Raw genomic sequence first — 21803 nt, forward strand, 5'->3', positions numbered from 1 at the left:
ATGGATTGTTTAACGTCAAACACAGAGCTTTCTTTTCCAGCTCTAATGAAGCGAGCTGAGTTGGAGTTAGGTGAGACCCCGGCAAGAAGAGCAAAAGCTCTCACGGAGCTAAAGGATCTCATTAAGGCTTAGTGCGCTCTTAATTTATTTTTCACTTATTTATTTATTTACTATATCTCGCGAATAATAAGATTTCTCAGAATTATTAAAGGAATTTTTATCGGAAAAATGTATTTTAAAAACGAGTGCTTGGATTTAAGACGTCCTCACACTTTCAACTCTAATAGGTTGAAGTTAGTTTGCAGAAAAAGTAATAAACTGTTAAAATATCGGCTTAAATTTGAATAAGCGTGCTTTCTTGTGACTTAGATGTTAAGTGATAAGATTTAAGTTATTTCATTTTTCATAGATTTTTTAATAAAAGGCTACGCTTTAAGAGGGGTGATAACTTTAAAAACATATTTTAAGATATAAAATTCACAGTTAGTTTATGAGTTAGGTTTATAGAATTGGCATTCGAAGGTATGCAAATTCAGTGTTGCATCTGCTGAAGAATTAAAAATTCATTGAAACCTGAAATGAAAAATTGAAAATTGAGTTTTCATTGAAAATTAATGCAATTTTGCTCCATTTTTTAAATGCATAAAGAATAAAACCGTCATAAATTTTAATTAAAATAAGTTGAATTTTGATTAATTTTAAATTTAATATTTAAATGTTTTTAGAAAGATATTTTAAGATGAAAAATTCAGAGTTAATTTTATGAGTTGGCTTCATATAATTGTCATTCGAAAGTACGCAAATTCAGTGTTGCATCTGCTGAAGAATTAAAAATTCATTGAAACATGAAGTGAAGAATTGAAAATTGAATTTTCATTGAAAATTAATGTAATTTTGCTCCATTTTCCTAAATGCATAAAGGCTAAAACCATCATAAATTTACAGTTGAATTTTGATTACTTTTACATTTAACATTTAAATGTTTTTAGAAAGATATTTGAAGGAGTGTGGTGTATTTAATTATGGCAAAGCACACTAGGGCTATCTGCCTAAGGGGAGGGATGCCTTCGTGGAGGACTTTCTAAGGGAAACTGGTTCGTAATACACGTTACACATGGGGAAAACCACGAAAAAACCCATGCAGCCAGCCCGTACGCGGGATTCGAACCTCGGACCGAACTACCAGTGTTCAACGACTTTACCGCTCGGCCGCTGGTGGGCCGATATTTGAAGGTGAAAAATTCAGAGTTAATTGTATGAGTTGGCTTTATAGAATTGTCATTCGAAGGTATGCAAATTCAGTGTTACATCTGCCGAAGAATTAAAAATTCATTGAAACCTGAAATGAAAAATTGAAAATTAATTCAAGTTTGATCCATGTTTTAAATACATAAAGAATAAAACCATCACATGTTTAAAGTTGAATTTTAGTGACTTTTAAATGTTTTTAGAAAGATATTTAAAGGTGCGAAATTCAGAGATAGATTTGTGAGTTGCCTTTATTGAAATTGGCATTTGAAGGAAAATGAACGCAATAAGGCATAGGAAAAACCACGAAAACGCCCATGCAGCTAGCTCATTCGCTGGAACTAAAACCTACAGAGAACTACCAGTGTTCAGCGACTTTAACCCTCGGCCGCTGGTGGGCCGTACTTAAAAATGAATTGAATTTTACTCCATTTTCCAAAATGCAATAAAGATAAAAAGCATCATAAATTTAAAGTTGAATTTTGATGACTTTTAAATTTAACATTCATGTACTTCTTTACATAGAGCATTTTTAGTAAAATCATATTGTCTAAACATTCGAGTCAATGCAAATTTGCTTATTTATTTGATTATCAGGGATTTGACTTTAAAGTAATTTTCCATTAGTAAATTTAATTTACTCTAAAAATAATGCTTCTGCGCAGCGTATCAGATCTAGATAAACTGATAATAAAACGTCAGAACATTATTATGGTTTTAAGTCTTGATAATGGCTTATCATTAAATCATTTAACAAAAATTATAAACAACTTCAAATATCTAGAACTAATGTTTTCAATTTCATAATGCTGATTTCAATATGGTTTCAGGACATGTTAGTGGCGGAGTGGATGAGATTGATGAACAACGGTAGTTCAACCCAAGTTCAGATTTTTGCAGATCAGCTGGGTGCTTGGGGTTTCGTTCTTATTTTATATGTGTAACATAATTACAAGCTAAATTACCTTAGATATTCTTTTCTGAAAACTTCTGTCCTCTTAGACTTAAAGCTGTTCCAACTTTTTATTAATGAATGAACTAAGCAGTTAATTGATATTAATTAACTTATTAATAAGCAGTTAGTTGATGTTAATTAACTACTTAGTTAATTTATTCATATTAATTAACTGCTTCACTTAATTAAATGTGAAGCGATTCTTATTTACAATTTAAGCAGTATTCAATTTGTCACTTAAGACAGTTCAAGCTCAGATTGCATGTTGGTCGAATGTGCAAAGTAAAAACAGCTGACTGGTCGAAATATTATTTTTTCGGGGGGAAGGGGGGGAATAAAATGAAAAGTTTTTTACTTCCTTGTACGAAGTAAAAAGGAAGTATTGTAATCGCGAAAAGTTTCAGGCAGCATATTTCAACGAAAATATCCATTTTGACAGCTATCGAATGCAATTTCGAATTTAACGATGTTTTTGCGTGATATCTGTACGTAAGGACAAAATAAAAGACTCGTTTCCTCCAAAAAAATTATAAAACTGCTTTAAAATTAATTCTGAAGAGAATTTTTCGTGGCGTCTATGCGAACGTACGTACGTATCTCGCATAACTCAAAAACGAGTAGCCTCAGAACGGTGAAATTTTGTATATAGGACTGCTATAACATGTATATGTGCACCTCGTATTTTGGTTTCGATCGGCCGCACCAAATGTATATAAATATATTTATATATATATCCACTCTGTTACCGGACTCAGTGATCTCAGTTTCTTTACTCTTATATGTTTGTAAATTGTACATTTTTTTTTTAAATGATTGAATTATGTTGTTTTTATCTTCCGGTTAAGGTTTTTATGCCTTTAGTAAATCTGTGTGCAATATTTTTAGAATTATCAACAATTTTAAATTTGTTTAAGTGCCGCTAAAACGTTTTTTTTTTTTTTTTTTTTTTTTTTTTTTTACGGCCATTGATTGTTTACATTTGAAACAGCAGACTAGTGGACTTGTTGCTAATCTAGAAGCTTCGCAGCAACAAAGATAACGCCTTCATTTATTATTGCCAATTAAATCACGCTTAATCCTTTCTGGAATTTTTTTGAGGAAATGAGTGTTTAAGATTTACTTCGTAATTTTGAATATAGATATTTTGAGTTTTTATGTATTTTTGCCTCCTCGCGAAGTGAGAACTGAATTAATTGAATGAGAAATACTCAATCGTCTGTGAAAAACTGTTTCTTTTTTGTTTTGTTTGCTTAATTTCTTTTATACATCGTTTTAGCTTTATTATAGTATTTGAATAGGACATGTGGCAACGATTAGATAATTCTATCCTTTAAATGGTATAAATTTTGTGCATTATGAGTTATAATATGAACGAAATATAATACTGTTAAGTGAATCTAGCGCCAGAGTGTCGCTATGGTAAACAAATACTAGAGTAAATTTTAAAGAATGCATTTATTCTAATGTGGTTTATGCGCTGTCGGTGAAGTAGATTTAATTCAATCCAATAAGTTTAAATGAAATGCAAGAAAAAATGCGTATAATTTAATATTCCGTACAAGGAAGTCATGTGGTGTACACATCAGATTTTTTAACAAAATCAAAGCATATGCATATGATTCTGCGATACCGAAGGGCCTGGGTTCAAATAATATTTTAATAACTATAACTAAAATGAAACAAAAAAACTGCGAATTATACTTATTTTCTCCTGAAATATAAAGGCTGATATCTGTAAGAAATTTCTGCTGGTTACACTTGTGAATTCAAACGTATAGACTTTTAAATATTCAAACTGAGATCTACTACTATGATCAAACAATTCTAATACGTTAAATAACTTATTTAAACTAAAAATAAACAAATTAATGAAGTTTGGAATTTGTCAATTTTCGAACACCAATTCAATGTAAAAAAATTGATGCCTTTTAACCAAATAAATTCAGTTATTTATAAATCTTCGCGTGATTCTCAGAAAACCGATAAAAATTAGATATAAAATTTTTTGAAAGTTTATGCAATTATATACTCTATTTGATGTCTTTAGATATCTATTTTTCCCTATAAATAACATAAAAGATTTGCCGCTCAGACGGTATAGTGGTTAGGGGAGCCTGACTGCGATACCGAAGGCCTGGGTTCGAATCCCGGAGAAGGCATGGTTGTAACTGTCCGTCCCTTCATAGGATGCAAAGGTGGCCCACCTATTAGGCGCCTCCGTAATAAAGAGACCACCACGTATGGCCTTAGTATAGATTAATGGACTCTGCTACAGAATTGTAACTGTCCAAAATCTGCCATTGGGGGGAAGAGATTTGTTTCACTTGACGGAAATGTTAAATAAAAAAAAAAATTATGATAATTTATTTTTCTTGCAGAAATTCCAAACCTCGATCCATTAATGGACGATGTCTTTCTACTGGGATTCCTTAGGGTACGAAAATTTGACGTCCAAAGAGCTTTAACAACTTTGCTTAAATTCTTCAAGTTCAACAAAGAATATTCCAGAATATATACCAATTTTTTGCCATCAGAAATGCAAAGAATCTTGGATATGAATGTGCTAACTGTTTTGCCGAAAAGACACCCTGGTGGAGCACTTATCGGTTACTGCAAATGCGGTAATTTCACTAAATATTTAAAACATTTAATTTAATTAATTATTTTACATTCGCTGGTTCTCAAACTGTGGTATACGTACTACTGGTGGTATATTATAATATTTTTAGTGGAGAAAATTTTACAGAAAATTAAATGAATGTTCAAAATGAATTTAAAATTGGGCCCCTTTCAACATTTTGTTTTAATATTTATTATTCAGAAACACAAATATTTTTCAAATTTATGACATTTGCGGCTCTCGCTTTTAATGTCGAAATGACGACTTTTTCAAGAGCATAACCTAATATTTCTTTGAACTAATGGCAATGATAGTTTGGTATACAGTCCCAAGAATAAACACTCATCTTAAATTTCCCGTGTGATTCGATATTTAGTTTGTCTATTTTTCAGTGTTTCATATGAATATAATTCTATTTTTACTTCCTTATACGAAGTAAAAAGGAAGTATTAAAATCGCGAAAAGTTTCAGGCATTACATTTCAAACGAAAATATCCAATTTCACCGCTTCCAATGCAATTTAACGATGTTTTTGCGTGACATCTGTACGTAAGGACAGACTAAAAGACTCTTTTCCCCCCAAAAAAATATAAAACTGATTTAAAATGAATTCCGAAGAGAATTTTTCGCGACACTCGCATAACTCATAAATGAGTAACCTCGGAACGTTGAAATTTTGTATATAGGACTGCTATAACATGTAGATGTGCACCTCGTACTTTGATTGCAGTCGGCCGCACCAAACGTATATAAATATATGTATATATATATATATATATCCACTCTGTTACTCGGCTTATTGATCTCAGTTTCTTTATATTTATATGTTTGTAAATTGTGCATTTTTTGCTTTAAAAATGAATAAATTGTATTGTTCTTATCTTTCGGTTAAGGTGTTTATGCCTTTAGTAAATCTGTATGCACTATTTGTAGAATTATCAACAATTTAAAAGTTGTTAAAGGGCGGCTAAGTCTAATTATTTTTGCCATGGCGGCCATTTTGTTTACATTTGAAGCTTGGCAGAAAAGTGGATTTGTTTCTAACCTAGAGAAACTATGCTTCGCAACCACAAAGAGAACGCTTTCATTTATTATTGCGAATTAAATCATGCTTAAGCCATTCTGGAATTTATTCGAGGAAATAAGTGTTTAAGATTTACTTCGTAATTTTTAATATAGATATTGAGTTTTTTTGTACTTTTGCTTTGTCACGAAGCGGAAACTGAAATAATTGAATGAGAAATACTGAATCGTCTGTGAAAACTGTTTCTTTCTTCTTTTTGTTTGTTTGTTTGTTTGTTTGTTTAATTTCTTTTATATATCGTTTTAGATTTATTATAATATTTGGATAAAACAGGTAGCAATGATTAGATAACTCTTCCCATGATATTAATTTTGTGCATTCTGAGTTATAAAATGAATGAAATGTAACGCTGCCAAGTAAACCTAGCGCCAGAGTTTCGCTATGGTAAACGATTATAGGGAATTTTAAAGAGTGCAATTATTCTTTTCTGGTTTATGCGCTAAAGTAGATTTAATTCAATCCAATAAATTTAAATGAAATGCAAGAAGTAAATGAGTATAATTTAAAATTCCGTGCAAGGAAGTCATGTGCTGTACACATCAGATTTTTTTTAACTAATGGCAATTATAGTTTAGTATACAGCTCCAAGAATAAACACTCATCTTAAATTTGACCATGTGTCCGACACTTAGTTTGCCTATTTGACGGTGTTTCATATGACTACAATTCTATTTTTCACTTTTTTAAGGATTAAGTTATTTGTACTTGTTAATAATACGAGTAGTGTTAGAGTTAAATAACATTGTTAAGGTGAGCTATTGCATTTTATGTTCTTGGCTTATATTAATAATTTATTTTACACCTTAACCACAAAACTTGGTAAGTACGTTTAATCACGTGTTTCAGTTAAAAGAAAACTGGCTAAATCTCACGACATTCACCATTTTTTTAAACCTTGCAGTATCTAAAATATAAAAAACACAGAATACATATATTTTTTTAAATATATCTTGTCAATGACGGCGCTGTGACTCGGGTGTCTTCTTTGCTTTTTACAACTGTATTATTTGCTTACTATATGTATTATTACTCACTTTTTGCCACAATTGTTATATATTTGTACTCGTAGTACACTTATTTATATTTTATTGTAATATAAAGTTTCATTTACGAATATAATTATATAATATAAATTTAAAGGTTTTTGCTTTTCGATTATGTACCTTTCACTTAGGATGCAATGATTTTTAACGGCAAAATGCTTTTATGGTGGTACATTTGTTTTAGTTTCATATTCTTACGTTGTTTCTCTACTTTACGTACATACGGGGTTCGTGGATTTGGAGTGAATAACGACGACACTTGATGAAGTATCAAAACACATTTTATTGACCAGTATTATTCAAGACAGCTCCAAAAACACTTTTTACAGTCCTTGAAGATCTACCATAAACACGCTGGAACAATCAGCGACACAGCCTTCACACTGTCAGGCAATGACGGTGGAGACAGCTTCCTGCAAAGCACCCGACTCTGCTTGGTCATTCGCGGAACTCCACCTACTCTCGAGACTCTCCTCGCTACAACTCGCGATGCAGTCGACGACACACGAGCACAGCTCCCGATTCCTTGGTTCGGTAGTTCTCGGAGCTCCCGGATTATAGACTTGCAGTGTAACCTAATCAAAATATTATTTATATTTTTCAAACTTAGTTAACATCTCCAGGTATGTCCGTGCACATTTTAACTGACTCAAGAGTCATTAGTAGTAGTAAATGGTGATATCTATCACTCTAATATCCTAAGGTCATAAATTTCGCTCATGTCATGATGAACGTGTCATCGTTCATCGTTTCATTAACCAGCATCAACCTGCATGAAAAACGCTTAGTCCATTGCAACAGTTCAATGGCAATTGAGTAAACAGAAACTTATTTTCAATTAGCAATAGAAACAAAATCTGAAACTAGTTGAAATGCAAGTGGACGAAATAAATGCTACTAGAAATATTGTACAACATTTATGATTATTAACAAGATTAAAATACCTTGCTCAATACATGTTGTAAGGATCTTAAGTTTTACTAACGTTTATTTTATTTTAAATCTTTACTATCACTTCTTATTTTCTACTTCCGGCCAGAATTATAAGCGTTAAAGTATTTATGCAAAGTTTGTCTGGCGAACGCCAAGTATTTAAGTTGTGGCTTTTTGCCAAGCGAGAGAGAGGAAGCAGTTAGTCGAAGCAGGCCGCTTACCTTAGAAGTTATAACGTTGCGCGCCTCCAACTTGCACGCAACCAAGAGGTGACTGTGAAAACTTGTATAAAGGATAGAGCCTTGTGAAGGGTTTAAGTCCCTTTTTATTCAACGTAATAAAATTACAATTGCGTGCTCTTGACGCTCACAGACTGTGCCAACTTGGCAGTCAAATAAAAATAATAACCTGAAAAGAAAGTAAAGACAAGATTCTAACTACGAGGCTCTCTAAAATAACTAACTCACCGCGTTTTACAATACCGCTGCTAATTCAGCAGACTTGAAGCTCACTGGAACGATTACCACTACTTCCCGCCAAGCACATAGGCCGCAACGCGGGGTTCTTCAATTCTCGCTAACTACCTCCGCGCTCGTGCAGTAAGAATATCACACCGAACTCGTTTCCTTCTATTTAAATCAGTATACTTCCGCTGATAATTTGAATCCTTGCGCGTTCTACTAAAATTTACATATTCTGGCATTGGCAGTTCCAGGGGAAAGTAAGGCTTGACAGGAAAGATAGTTTAAACTTAAAATAAATGTTAGTTAAAATAAATATAAACCCTACAAAGTTTTACTCAGTGTCTGGTTGCCTTCCAGGCCAGAGGTTTAATCCTCTTGATAACTTTAAACGTATTGTAGTGTTCACAGTTCTCTGTACTACATACGGCTTCCTGTTAATATAAGGTCAATCTTCCACATTTATTATTTCAAAGTTAAGAGTTTAGTTTTATTTTTATATTTTTACGTTTAGACCACAAGTCGTGGGTCTTTGTATTCCGAAGGACGGAAGTTATTGTAAATAGAGAAAAATAAAGGGTTTTGTATACCCTTCTTGTGTATCCTGTCTACTTCCCACAGTTATTGAACATAGCTTTAGTAAGCTCTCTGTTCCGAGTCAGGTCCTTGCATGTTCCCGAAGAAAGTAAGACGGAACATTGAACCTGATAATGTATATATACACTATATTACCAAGTAATATTTACATTTTTGTGCGATATTTGCATTTTTATATTCAAAGCTTCTCGATCTCCATTTAAACTATCAGGTTCAGTGTTTCTCCTTACTTGCTTGGGGAGCATTCAATGACCTGACTCGGAACAGGGAGCTTACTAAAGCTATGTTCAATAAATGTGGGAAGTAGACAAGATACGCAGGAAGGGTATACGAAACCCTTTATTTTTCTCTCTTTACAATGATTTCCGGACTTCGGAATACAGAGACCAACCACTTGTGGTCTGAACGTAAGAATATAAAAATATTAACTAAATTCTAACTAAACTAACTTTGGATTAATAAACAAGTGGCTACTTGAAGATTGGCCGTATATTAACAGAAAGGCCGTATGTAGTACAGAGAACTGTTAACACTACGATACGTTTAAAATTCTCAAGAGGATTAAACCTCTGGCCTTGAAGGCAACCAGCAACCGAGTAAAACTGCTAAGGCAAGCGGCCTGCTTCTATTAACCCCTTCCTCTCTCTTGCTTGGCAAAAAGCCACAACTTAAGTACTTGGCGTTCGCAAGACAAATTTGCATAAATAAGTTAAAGCTTTTAATTCTGGCCGGAAGTAGAAACTAAGAAGTGATAGTAAAGATTTAAAATAAAATAAACGTTAGTAAAACTTAAGATCCTTACAAAACATTAGTACTGAGTTACTAGCGATTTTGTCATTATTCTTAAAATGGCCTTAATTTATCTTTACTTAACGTATCATTTCTCTCTGTATAGTCAATGCTTTTCTCTAGAAAATGAACTCTGTGCAGCCAGACTAGTTTTCAAGATGCAAACTGTAAATACGTCTTCTCCTTACCAACTAGAGTAGACTAAAATCTCATACTAGGAGTACTTCCATGGAATAAACTGGCTGGTAGCATGAAGGTATCAAGATTTTCCTCGCTGATGCTATGCAAAGACTTTTATAGTTTGTAAGTCGACTAAAATCTCATACTAGGAGTACTTCCATGGAATAAACTGGCTGGTAGCATGAAGGTCTCAAGATTTTCCTCGTTGATGCTATGCAAAGACTTTTACAGTTTGGTTCTTAGCAATTCCTTTCTTGTTGATGCAATATCTCTTGAAAAATACGATTTGAATTGCTATTTTTAATTCCATATGCTCTCCAATAAGATTATTTCCTCCGTCTCTTTAGTACTTTAATTATAATTCTAACATGTTGACTCGGTTTTTCTTTCTTTTATAGACAATCTAAATTTAGAAGTTGGTACCATTACTGAGGTTGTAGCCCTTGGTATAATTATAACTGAAATATATTTGCTGAAAGAGACAGCGCAAGTTGTGGAGTTTACCTTGTCATCGATTTCAAAGGCTGTAGTTTTCAACAAGTGCTCCATATTTTATCCATAAAATTTCTCACAACACTTTTCAGATATTTACAGGTAAAAATCAGAATTTATTTATTAAAAAGTGTAATTATATTGGTTTTGGTAACAATACATGGCACTCGACGCTAAAACTAAAAGTGGGAAAAATTGCAAATTATTACATTATTTCTGTGTGTTATTACATTTATCAAGTTATAAGTATTTTAGAATTTTACAATATTTTTTAATTCGTCACTCACTTTGAATTCTTAGATGCAACTAAAAACGAAAGAGTCTCTCATATCACAAAACGAAAGAATTTCGAATTTCCTGGTACAATCAAATTTCAGTCAGCAATGAAGTACTGATTTCTCAAATAAATAAATAATAAAAAGTTATTTGCATTCGAAGATAAATTATTGATACTTTAGTCTTTTAACTACTTTAAACACATTTCCTGTTACTAGTGATTTACTAAATCGCACTGCTGCAGAAAAGATAAAGTTCATTAAGGATTAAATTTTCATTCTGTTAAGAGACTAATAAACGAGAATTTTAGTACGATTTATGACTCATATTTGTGGGTGAAAGCTAAAGACAATGTTTGGCACTGTTTACTGGACAAAAGAATATAATATCCTGGATTCTCCTTCTGCTACAGCTGTGGCATAGGCTGTTCCACTCGAAAGTGGACCTGGGAAATGTGTGATAAAAACTTTATGACGCGTATTTTAAAAACGAAATGAAAAAATATTACATGACATGCCTTTATGTTTGGAAAATGAAAGTTCATTAAAGCCGGCCTGGAAGTGACCTTCTCTAATATGTGATTCTGGACAAGAGGGAGAATTATAGGGAATGCTGCGAACACTATTCGTCATAGAATGTATAGTCTGAACGCAAATGGCGTGAAAACTAGGTGACTTTGTAACTAAATGGTATAAAAAGTCTGTTCTTGCACCCAGCAGCATTTGTAACCTTGGAATGCCGAGAGGATTGCTGGTTATACAATCCGCGAGATTTCCAGGGGGATGGATTGGCCGAAGTGGTCCCATAGCGTGGCCACCAACACCGGATCTCTCGTGTTAAGTGTTTCTCCTGTGGAGTCATATGAAAAGCCTAATTTATGACTGCCCGTTGAAGACAATATGGAAGTGGTTGCCAGGATCGCCGTTGTTGCCGACGATATTCGGGAATTGAGGTGTGAATCCTGCATTACAGATGGCGAAAGATCTTTTGAGGAAATTTTATGAGTACTTTCTGAAAGTAAAATGTTTTCTGAAGTATATCCTTTTACTCTTTTGTTAATTCTTTAAATGTTACAGCGGAAAATTACCCTTTAATTTCTCATCGCTTGCGTCCGACCGTGCATTCTATGAAGAATGTTGCTCGTATCTATCATCCCCTAAAGTTTTTCCCTCTTGTTCTGATTCACCCTGTACATATAGTTCAAAACAACGTTGCATTTTCGTGCATGCTGCTGCCAGAGCACACGTGGTGTAGTGCTGAAGCGTGGTTCTACTTGCCAGGATAAGTGAACTAACAAAACACATTTTTGCAGAGTATTAAGAACTAACAAGCAGTCTTCGAGGAACCCCTTCATTCATAAAAGATGGGCGCATTCTGTGCATTATCCCAGTGATGCATCTTCGGCCAATTTTTTTTGACATTACTGGCACCAATGAAGTGTACCAGGGACTATTTCGTGAATTTGTGAGCTGAGGAAGAGCTGACATTTGTCTAGTACAAGCAAGATGGGGAAATATGCCAAACATCTACAAAGTATTTCTCCCGCCTTCTTAGCATGGTTTCGTAGTGTAGTGGTCTGCACGCTGGGCGCGTATTCCAGAGGTCCGTGGTTCGATTTCCAGGGAGGCCGTTGCCCATTTTTCATTCTTCCTGCTTTAAAAAAAACTTAATGACTCCACAATGGCGCCCGAACTAAAAGGGTGGTGGATGATGATTCTCCACACCCAGGATTCGGTGACTAAAAAAAACCCAAGTCGGCCTTTAAAATGGGTAGTTTGTAAGGTATTTCTCCCACCTTCTTGGTATGGCTTCGTAGTGTAGTGGTATGCACGTTGGGCGCGTGTTTTAAAGATCCGTGTTTCGATTTCCCAAGAGCGTTACTCATTTCTCATCACTCCTTCTTTAAAAAATAACCTAATGACTCTACACGTCTAATGCGGATATAACTGCATAGAATCATTTTTCCAGACTTGACCCTCTTAACATTTTGGTATGGTGGTCGCCTTAAAGGTAATACGTACAAACGCGAACCATGCACATCGACGAGTTACATGAGAGCATTCGCTGTGATATCCAGGCAGTGACGCTCAATAGCAGCAGCATACACGAAATGTGCATGACCGTGTTGAACTGTGTGTACAGGTGGGGGAAACTGCCTCCAGCACCTCTTGCAATGCACTTTCATCTGAATATCCTCAAAACCAATATAATTTTATTTAAAATCTACACCAATCTAAGATTTTCTTTTTGCGAAATTTTAAACAGTATGCCAGCTAACATTCTATATTGTAATAAAGATGTTTGTTCCTTTGATGTACCCAAAGGTTTTTAGTTTATTCAAATATACTACGAGAGACGCAAGCAATTATGTACGATAACATTTTACTTAACTTTGCAATTGATTTTATAACTCTGGTGTGCTAAAATCTTCTGAATCTGTATTTAAAGACGAGGTGAAAATGTGAACTCAGTATTCCCACTGTATGTCTGTGAAGAATTTTTTTAAAATATCAATTAATTTTTTATATATTTCTAAAACTATGAAATATTTGAAGATTTCATTAGTTCTACTTTTAAAGAGTTTCGTTTCCTTGAAAACAAATGAGAGATACTTATATTTGTGTCGTGAAAAACCATTAGCTATTTATAAAAGAGTGCTTTTGTTGTGACTAATCCAGCTTCTTTGAAATCAAAGCAAGCCCACGAAATTCATCTTGGCAAGGAGACATGATGGCGCCCGTTGTTGGCCAGAGCCTTGGCCACCATAGAGGTGCGAGTACGACTTTGCTCAGTTCCGCCTGTTGTTGGCAAGAGAATTGGCCACCATAGAGGTGCGAGTACGACTGCTTAGTTCCGCCTGTTGTTGGCAAGAGCCTTGGCCACCACAGAGGTGCGAGTACGACTTTGCTCAGTTCCGCCTGTTGTTGGCCAGAGCCTTGGCCACCATACAGGTGCCAGTACGACTTTGCTTAGTTCCGCCTGTTGTTGGCAAGAGCATTGGCCACCACAGAGGTGCGAGTACGACTTTGCTCAGTTCCGCCTGTTGTTGGCAAGAGCCTTGGCCACCATAGAGGTGCGAGTACGACTTTGCTCAGCTCCGCCTCCAATTTTGGAGGAGAACACCCCTGAAGAAAGAAAGAGGATCTCCCAAACTTCTTCCCCTACCACCAATCTCTCGACAGGATTTTTGACTCACCGCATATTTTGAGTACCACATGCCGCACAAACAGTATTCATTTAGATAGACATCCTTGCCATCTCCTGGATTCGAGATAGGGTTCTTCAGCGCAATAGTCAGAGACACTTACCACTATCTTGTTTGGGTGGCATAAAAGAATTGAACCTGTACTAAGACTGGAATTAAAATATTATGACTATTAGAAGGCTCAAAACTGAAATATTATTTAAATACAATTTCGAATTTGCATATTAAACAAATCTCGTAATTTTATTAACAAACAATTTTATTTATAAAAGAACCCTTAATCTTTAATTTTATTTAACTTCTACGTTAGGCACCTTGTTGTAAAAAATGATAGATAATTTATTTCAGTTTTGGTACACAATTTGTTAAAAAGTACTTATTTTTTATTTCCATTGAAAATAGTATGTATGTATTTTTTCACTCAGAACACATGTAGATGGAACAGTTAGTGGGCACGTATTGCCCTGCGCTCATTATCGTATTTATTAAGTGTATTTTGAACTTTATACATACTTTTCAATACATACTCATACATACTTTTCAATACATACTCATACATACTTTTCAATATATACTCATACATACTTTTCAATACTACATACTTTTCAATGAGAAATTAAATGGTTATTAACATTAACAATTTACTTAAGTTTTAATGGGATACATTAATACATAAGGTATTTTCCCCTCCTTCTTAGCATGCCTTCGTAGTGCAGTGGTCAACACGCTGGGTGCGTATTCCAGAGGTCCATGGTTCGATTCCCGGCGAAGGTGTTGCTTAGTTTTCATTACTCCACCTTCAAAAATATACCTAATGTTCCTACAAGTATCGCCCGAGCTAAAAAGGTGGTGGATGATGATTCTCCACACGCAAGATTTGAAGATTTGGCGATTGGGTCCCCTTAAACCCCAGTCGCCCTTTAAAAGATCGAGTACATAAGCTATTTCTTCCGTCTTCTTAGCATGCCTTCGTAGTGCAGTAGTCAGCACGCTAGGTGCGTAATCTAGAGGTCCGTGTTTGATTCCCGGCGAAGGCGTTGCTCATTTTTTATGACTCCTGCTTCCAAAAAATACCTAAAGTTTCTACGACATACACTATATTAAGGACCCAAAATGACAGATAACTACTATTTCATTAAAATATCACACGGCGCTCTAATTGGTGTTAACAGTTTCAAAAGTGAATCGACGCAAAATTCCATTTTAAAATTAATAGCCCTTCTGAACTTACGCCCTTTGGGGTAAAAAGCACCATTTGTTCGGATTAATTCACTTACCAGTGCAGGTATTCTTTTCTTTCAGATTTTATACAGATTAAAAGCAATTTTACAATATAAATTTAAACTTCATTTCAGTATAGCATGACTTTTGCTACATATTATTGCACCCAATTGATTTCATTGTTTCCTTGCAACAGGAATGTTGGCCATGTCGACTCAAAGGCCTTCATATAATATACGAGCCTTTAGCCGTTCATTATGCATACCGCATTATAAAATTTTTCCTTTCAAAGAAGATGAAGGAAAGGGTATGTAATTTTCATTAATTTATATCTGTTTCTAGCATTCTGAATTTTGTTCTGCCGTTTTTGTTACGAGTAATACTTTTAATTGCAGGCAGAACTAACTTGTATACATTTCCCATTGAAATAATCACATTTTCATAAAATTTTCTTTATGTCCATTTTTATTTACTTATCGAAAACCTATTTCAGGAGTAAAACAGGCAATATATATTTACGGTATTTCCTCGCATTTTAGAACCAAATTCTGAAGATTTAAAAATGTTCGCGTAGTTTTCTCTTTCATGAATGCTTTCAGGGAACAAGCTCCCCTAAATTTTAAAATGCATTTGTTTACATAGTCATTGTTTCCGTCTTTCTAACAAATACAAGCGTTCGCAAAGTGCCTGCGAACGTCACGTCGAACCTTTCCTCTCTAAATGATGAACTTCATGCCAGACTAATTCAATAAACGAGGCTGTGATAGCCAAAAAAAAACAAGAACTGATATTACCTCTGCGCTGAATACGCTACACATTCATTTTAATTGATGGTTTATGAAGGATTTGAGGACTAAAGAGTAGCAGAGATAATAATAAGAACGGAAGAGATTCAAGTTACAGAAAAATAGAAATGACTATATCTTAATATACAATGTCTGTCCCAAAAGTAATGCGCCCCGTTTTCTTCTGGTGCGACTATCCGTCGCACAGCATTGCCGCTTGCACGGACGGGTGGGTGGAGTCTTCGGAACACAGCGTGACCAGCGCCAGTCGGCTCCTAGCTCCTGAACAGTCACAGAGCCTGTTTCAGTGAACCCTTGTGTGAGTGCTCGGTCGAAATCAAGATGGAAAAAAACTCTCGAGCAACCACATGCAAACTTTTGTTTCAAACTTGAGAAAACGCCGTCGGAAACTTTCGCGTTACTTCAGTCCTTATTTGTCCCCCACCCCCGACTTTTTTTGTTCCGAAGATTAAAAAAAATCCCTCAAATGAATCCTCTCCTCATTTAGGAACAATGGAGAACATCAAGGCAGCTACGACTAGGTTACTAAGGAACATCCTTGTGACGGACTTCCAGGACGCATATAAAGCACTTGGAGTGATTACCTATGACACTTAATGGAGTATCAAAGCACAATTTATTCAGCTAATATTAGTCAGGACAGTTACAGAAAAACATTTACAGTCGTCAAAGAACTACGACAAACACGCCGAAACAATCAGCAACACAGCCTTCATGTTCTGATGCTTCAGGACTAGCAGAGACAACAATAAGAACGGGGGAGATTCAGTTTCAAGAAAGTAGAAATAAAAGCATGACAAAAATGCATGATTTATGTATTTGTAGGCTTAATTGAGAAGACACCTTCACGACAAAACACTAGAATACAGTTTCTGATCTCGAGCTCAAGTAGGAACTCCTCTCGGAGCTCAACAATTCGATGAGGCACTACGATATACTCGACACTAGACTGCTACTCTGCGAATAGGCAGAATTTATATAGCTTTTCGCTTGTTTTCGAGAACACTCGGTAAGAATCGGTAAGAATGGGCCAAATCGGTAAGAATTCGTTCCAGAATGATCTCCATCCGTCTACGGCATATCTCCAATTAAGGTCTCATTCCGAATGAGTAAATAGGACTTATTTTCAATTAACAACGAAAACAAAATTTCAAACCAGCTGAATGGCAAGTGCGCAAATTAAATGCTACTAGAAATACTGTACAATATTTATGATTATTAACACGATTGAAATGCCTTGCTGAATATGTATATATATATACCTGTATATTACAAAGGTACATATGTATGTATATATATATATATATACTGTTATGTTTCACGGGTTCGTGGATTTGGAGTAATTGACGATAACACTTGATGGAGAATCGAAACAAAATTAATTCGCCAATATTACACAGGACAGTTCAAAAAACACGTTTACAGTCGTCTAAAAACTACGATAAACAAGCTGAAACAATCAGCAATACAGCCCTCAGGCTACAACGGGGACGACAGCTTTAGGGCAAAGCACTAATGTGCAGCTCCCGACTCGGTTCGGTCGCTCTGAAACTAATCTTTGAACTTATACCACTACTGAACTCAAGACACTCCGCGTACAGGCAGTATTTACTTTTTGGCCTCACAAGGATTTCCAGAATATTATGGACCAAATTGGTAAGAATTCGTTCCAGAATGATCTTCATCCGTCTATGGTATATCGCCAAATGGGTAATTTCGCACCAAATATGACAACCCTGTCTCCCATTGCCATTTTATGGCAACCCTGAACCAGCCTTGCAGGGAAGCTATCTTACTGCGGCTGGCATTTCGTAGCAATATGTTCTCACTCTGCTCGTATCTGTCCTTTCTTGTGTTTTGCGTCGTTAGTAACTCCCCCCCCAGGAAGGTGTTTCCGACTATGCATTTCTATGTGCTATTCTATCGTCTGTTTGTACTCTACCTCTCATGAAAGTTTTTATAGGATTTGTTGAAACACCCTGTAGAATTACTAATTAGTGGAATAGTTAAGAGAGTTACAGTTTTAGAGGAATGTGAGTAGTAAAGCAGCCTGAGATCAGTATTATATCCAAACATGATGTATGTAAACTGTTCTTCGGAATCGAGGGGTTTATAAGCAGAGAGATTGCTTGCCGTAGCTTAAGGTAACAAATTTAAAATTAGCAATTTTGTAAAACGTCATCGTGACTTTTACAAAGGAATAATTTGTGATCATACTATTGAATATAATTTTTTCGGTTAAGAGATTTTATCCGGCTAAACAATTTTAATTAAGTCTGAAACTTGCTGTCTAATTTCTAATGATTGCCTAAAAAAAAAAAGCTGATGTGTGCACCACATGACTTAATTGTAAGGAATGTTAAATTATACGCGTTTTTCCTGCATTTCATTTAAACTTATTTCCTCGAATTTCATTACAAGTATATTTCTCATCGAATTAGTTCAGTTCTTATTTCGCAGGAGGCAAAAATACATAAAAACTCAAAATAGTTTCATTAAAAATTGAAAGATATAGAAAAAATAAAGCACCAAATACAGTTAAAACATTAAAAAAAAACTTTACGATTAAAATTACAGTTTCTACACAAAAGAATTTCGACCAACGGGCAAGAGGGCAGATTTTTCGGTGCCCAAAAATAAAAGTTTCTTTTTGGTCCACTCGGCAAAAAGACACTGAAGATGCTGAAACATCTAATTCACTACTCTGCTAATTTTCAATTGTAAACAAATATGGCTGCTATGGTTAAATAAATTAGGCTCAGCCGCACTTAAATAACTCATTTTTCTTTGCACCTAAGTCAACACCCATAACTGTATCCTGGCAAAGGAGAACCCACGTACCCATACTAAAGAGCCCTACATTCACTGCATTTAACTGTTTGGCGTGGCTTCACTACGTCCAGTACTGTGGGCTGTTTTCTCTTTGAAGAGCGCTGTGCAAAAGCTGTCTAGGGTTTCTCGCCCTTTGTCTATGATAAAACACTGAGGACCCTGGAGAAGTATGTAGGGACTTATCGCTGATTTCAGAACAAGTAAACTTCTAGGAGAGGACAAACTTCTATGGGAGGTAGGGCACATAATAAGGATTTAGAATTCCATAAAAACCTATACACGGAGATGTCAGGGGTAAGTGGTAGCAGAGGTAGAAGATGGGAAAAGAAACAAGAGTGATTAATTCGAAACATTTATTGGACAGGAATGCAAATGGTATACGACAACTTGAGTGTTACAACAGTAGCTCGAAGTTTGCACCATAAGACGCCAAACATGCCTGACATCGACGGCCCATTTGAATGCCGCGAAATATTTTATCTTTATGGAGCAGGTGTTTTTCGATTTGCTTGACGATGTTCCACCAAATGTGAGGTGCAACGTGTGATTACAACATGATGGGGGCCCCTGCTCATTTTGCAGCGGATGTTCGTAACCATTTGAACAGATCATTCCCGCATCGATGGATTGGGCATGGTGGACCGGTTCCCTGGCTCCCGCGCTCACCGGATTTATTGAGCCTTGATTTCTTTCTGTGGGAAGCCATCAGAAGTGTCGTGTCTGAAATGGATCTCGTAGCAAGACTAGCCTGCGCAGCTGCTACAATCAAAGAAACTCCCGGTGTGTTTAAACAGGTCCGACAATAAATGATCCGTGGGTGTCAGACATGTTTGGCATCTGATGGGGCAAACTTCGGGCATCTGTTGTATCGTTAAAGCTGTCGTACACCATTTGTATTCATGTCCAATAAATGTTTCAAATTAATTACTCTTGTTTCTTTTCCCATCATCTAACTCTTCTACCACTTACCCCTGACATTTCCGGGCATGGTTTTCTATGCAATTCTTAATCCTTATTATAAACCCTACCTCCCTTAGAAGATTGTCGCAACATTTACAATACACCCTATATATATATATACACACACACACGTTTAATGCGGATGAAGTAAAAGTGGTAGAATTACGTTGTTCTTTTATTGCAGCTAAGGTTTTCCTGTGTTTATCGTATCTGCATACAATAGTTATAGAATTATGAGCAATTTAAAAGTTTCAGTGCTGCTAGGCCTTACGAGGCCGCCATATGTTTACATTTGAAATTCTTAGCTGAATAGTGAATTCAGTTAGTTGGTGCTCCAGTGACATTTTGCACAGTGAGACCAAAAGTTAACTATAAGTTTGTCGTTGGCCGAATATCTTGTTTCGGCCAACGACTAATTTTAATTGGAAATTTTTTAATGTTTTAACTGTATTTTGTGCTTTGTGTTTTTCTATACTTTTAATGAAATTATGTTTGTAATTTTTAATGAAGATGTTTTGAGTTTTTATGCATTTTTAATTTGCCTCGGTACCAGAACTGAATTGACTGAATGTGAAATTTATGTGTATTGAAATTCGAAGAAATACTTTTAAATGAAATGCAAAAAAAAAAAATGTTTATAATTTAATAGGCCGGCCGTGCAAGAAGTCATGTGCTGTCCACATCAAATGTTTTCCTTCAATATCAGTCGCCAACATAAGGTAAATCCGTATCTTTAACCCTTTGAAGGCCAAAATGGAGACGGCCTTCATTCAAAAAACCACAACCGCCCGAAACGCCCGAGAGTCGATGTTGTTTTCTTCCTCCTTTTAAGGTATGGAATAGCAGGGACAGTTTGCCCAAATGCATTGTGTCAGTTTATTGAAGACAGCTTGTTCTATAAGGCTAATGGAAGATCCTTTGTTAGGAAGTAGAAAGGATGTCATTTGAAATCTTCACACCTGTTTGTACGTTAATGGTCGGAGAGAGGAAGAACGGACGGAACGGGTAATGGAGGGAGACGGGAGTTTCGGTATTTTAAGCATACAGCTCGGTGAAGGCTTCGATTTTCGAAGGTTGAAGTCTCTGGAACTAAAAGCACCGTTTTTGCAACAAATACGTAATTAAAATATAATCGCTGGCTGCATAAAAATTGTCTTTGTAGGAGCAGGCATGCGGGCCGAGAATTTGAGTCCACTGCCTTAGAATATAAGGCATAGCTGCATGAAAAAGTTTACAAACTTTGTTACATATAGTAATATACTTTATCTTTGCTTTTCTAAACCTATTAAAAGAATTTTTGTCATGTAAAAATGTGCATTTTGGTATCGCATTTGTCACGTTCGCATAGATTTAAATCAGTAAACTGAATTTTTTTTTATATTGCAGTTTTTTATGCATGGTAGTGATATGACATCTCTGCATAAACATATTCCCCGGGATACTCTACCCCAAGACTGTGGAGGAACAGGAGAGCATGCCAACGAAGATGAATTTCGAACACTCATTCTCAATCACCAATCTTACATACAGAAACTGAATCAGTACGGCTTTAAAATCAACTCAGTACATACATAAAATCTCTATTGTGATGTGCATTGTATAATATGCATGTCTATTCAGTGATAATGTGACACTGATTATTAACGTATTGGTATGCTTTTCTAGCCTTCTAAAAATAATAATTTTTGTGGTTAAATTTGATGTATAAATTATGGAATATGTAAAATATTTAATAAATATGTGAAATATTTAATAAATGAGATACTAAATTATTCAGAACGTAGTTGTGCATTTATTTCAAGGATGTTTTGGATACGTAAGCATCAACAAATATGTTTAACAGACAAAGAAGCAATATCTGATGATTGATTAATTTTCTTGGCTTCAGGATTGTTCCTGTGGAGTACACATTCTCACTGCCAAACACACGACCTTCTTCGATCCTGATTATGCTTCTCGGCATTTGCGAGCGCAAGATGGAAAGAAGGATAATTTTTACTTTCACATTTTTATTACCTAATTAAAAATAAGAAATTTAAACAAAATGGAAATAATTTTCACTATAAGAACAAAAGTTTAACAAAAGTGAAGAAAATAATCT

General features: G+C 35.3%; 1 protein-coding gene across 1 annotated transcript; it reads left to right on the forward strand.

Annotated features, from left to right (window-relative positions):
- LOC118194520 (alpha-tocopherol transfer protein-like) lies at positions 1–21468 on the forward strand. Its single transcript, XM_085826301.1, has 6 exons — positions 1–126; positions 2079–2157; positions 4582–4824; positions 10392–10504; positions 15301–15411; positions 21089–21468. Exons 1-6 carry the CDS (start codon positions 1–3, stop codon positions 21275–21277), a joined length of 861 nt encoding a protein of 286 aa, XP_085682427.1. The 3' UTR covers positions 21278–21468.
- The last annotated feature ends 335 nt before the right edge of the window (positions 21469–21803 follow it).

Source organism: Stegodyphus dumicola, chromosome 11 (genome assembly GCF_044657685.1).
Source record: "Stegodyphus dumicola isolate Sdum_Otavi_A_Nest chromosome 11, ASM4465768v1".
Classification (NCBI taxonomy): Eukaryota; Metazoa; Arthropoda; class Arachnida; order Araneae; family Eresidae; genus Stegodyphus; species Stegodyphus dumicola.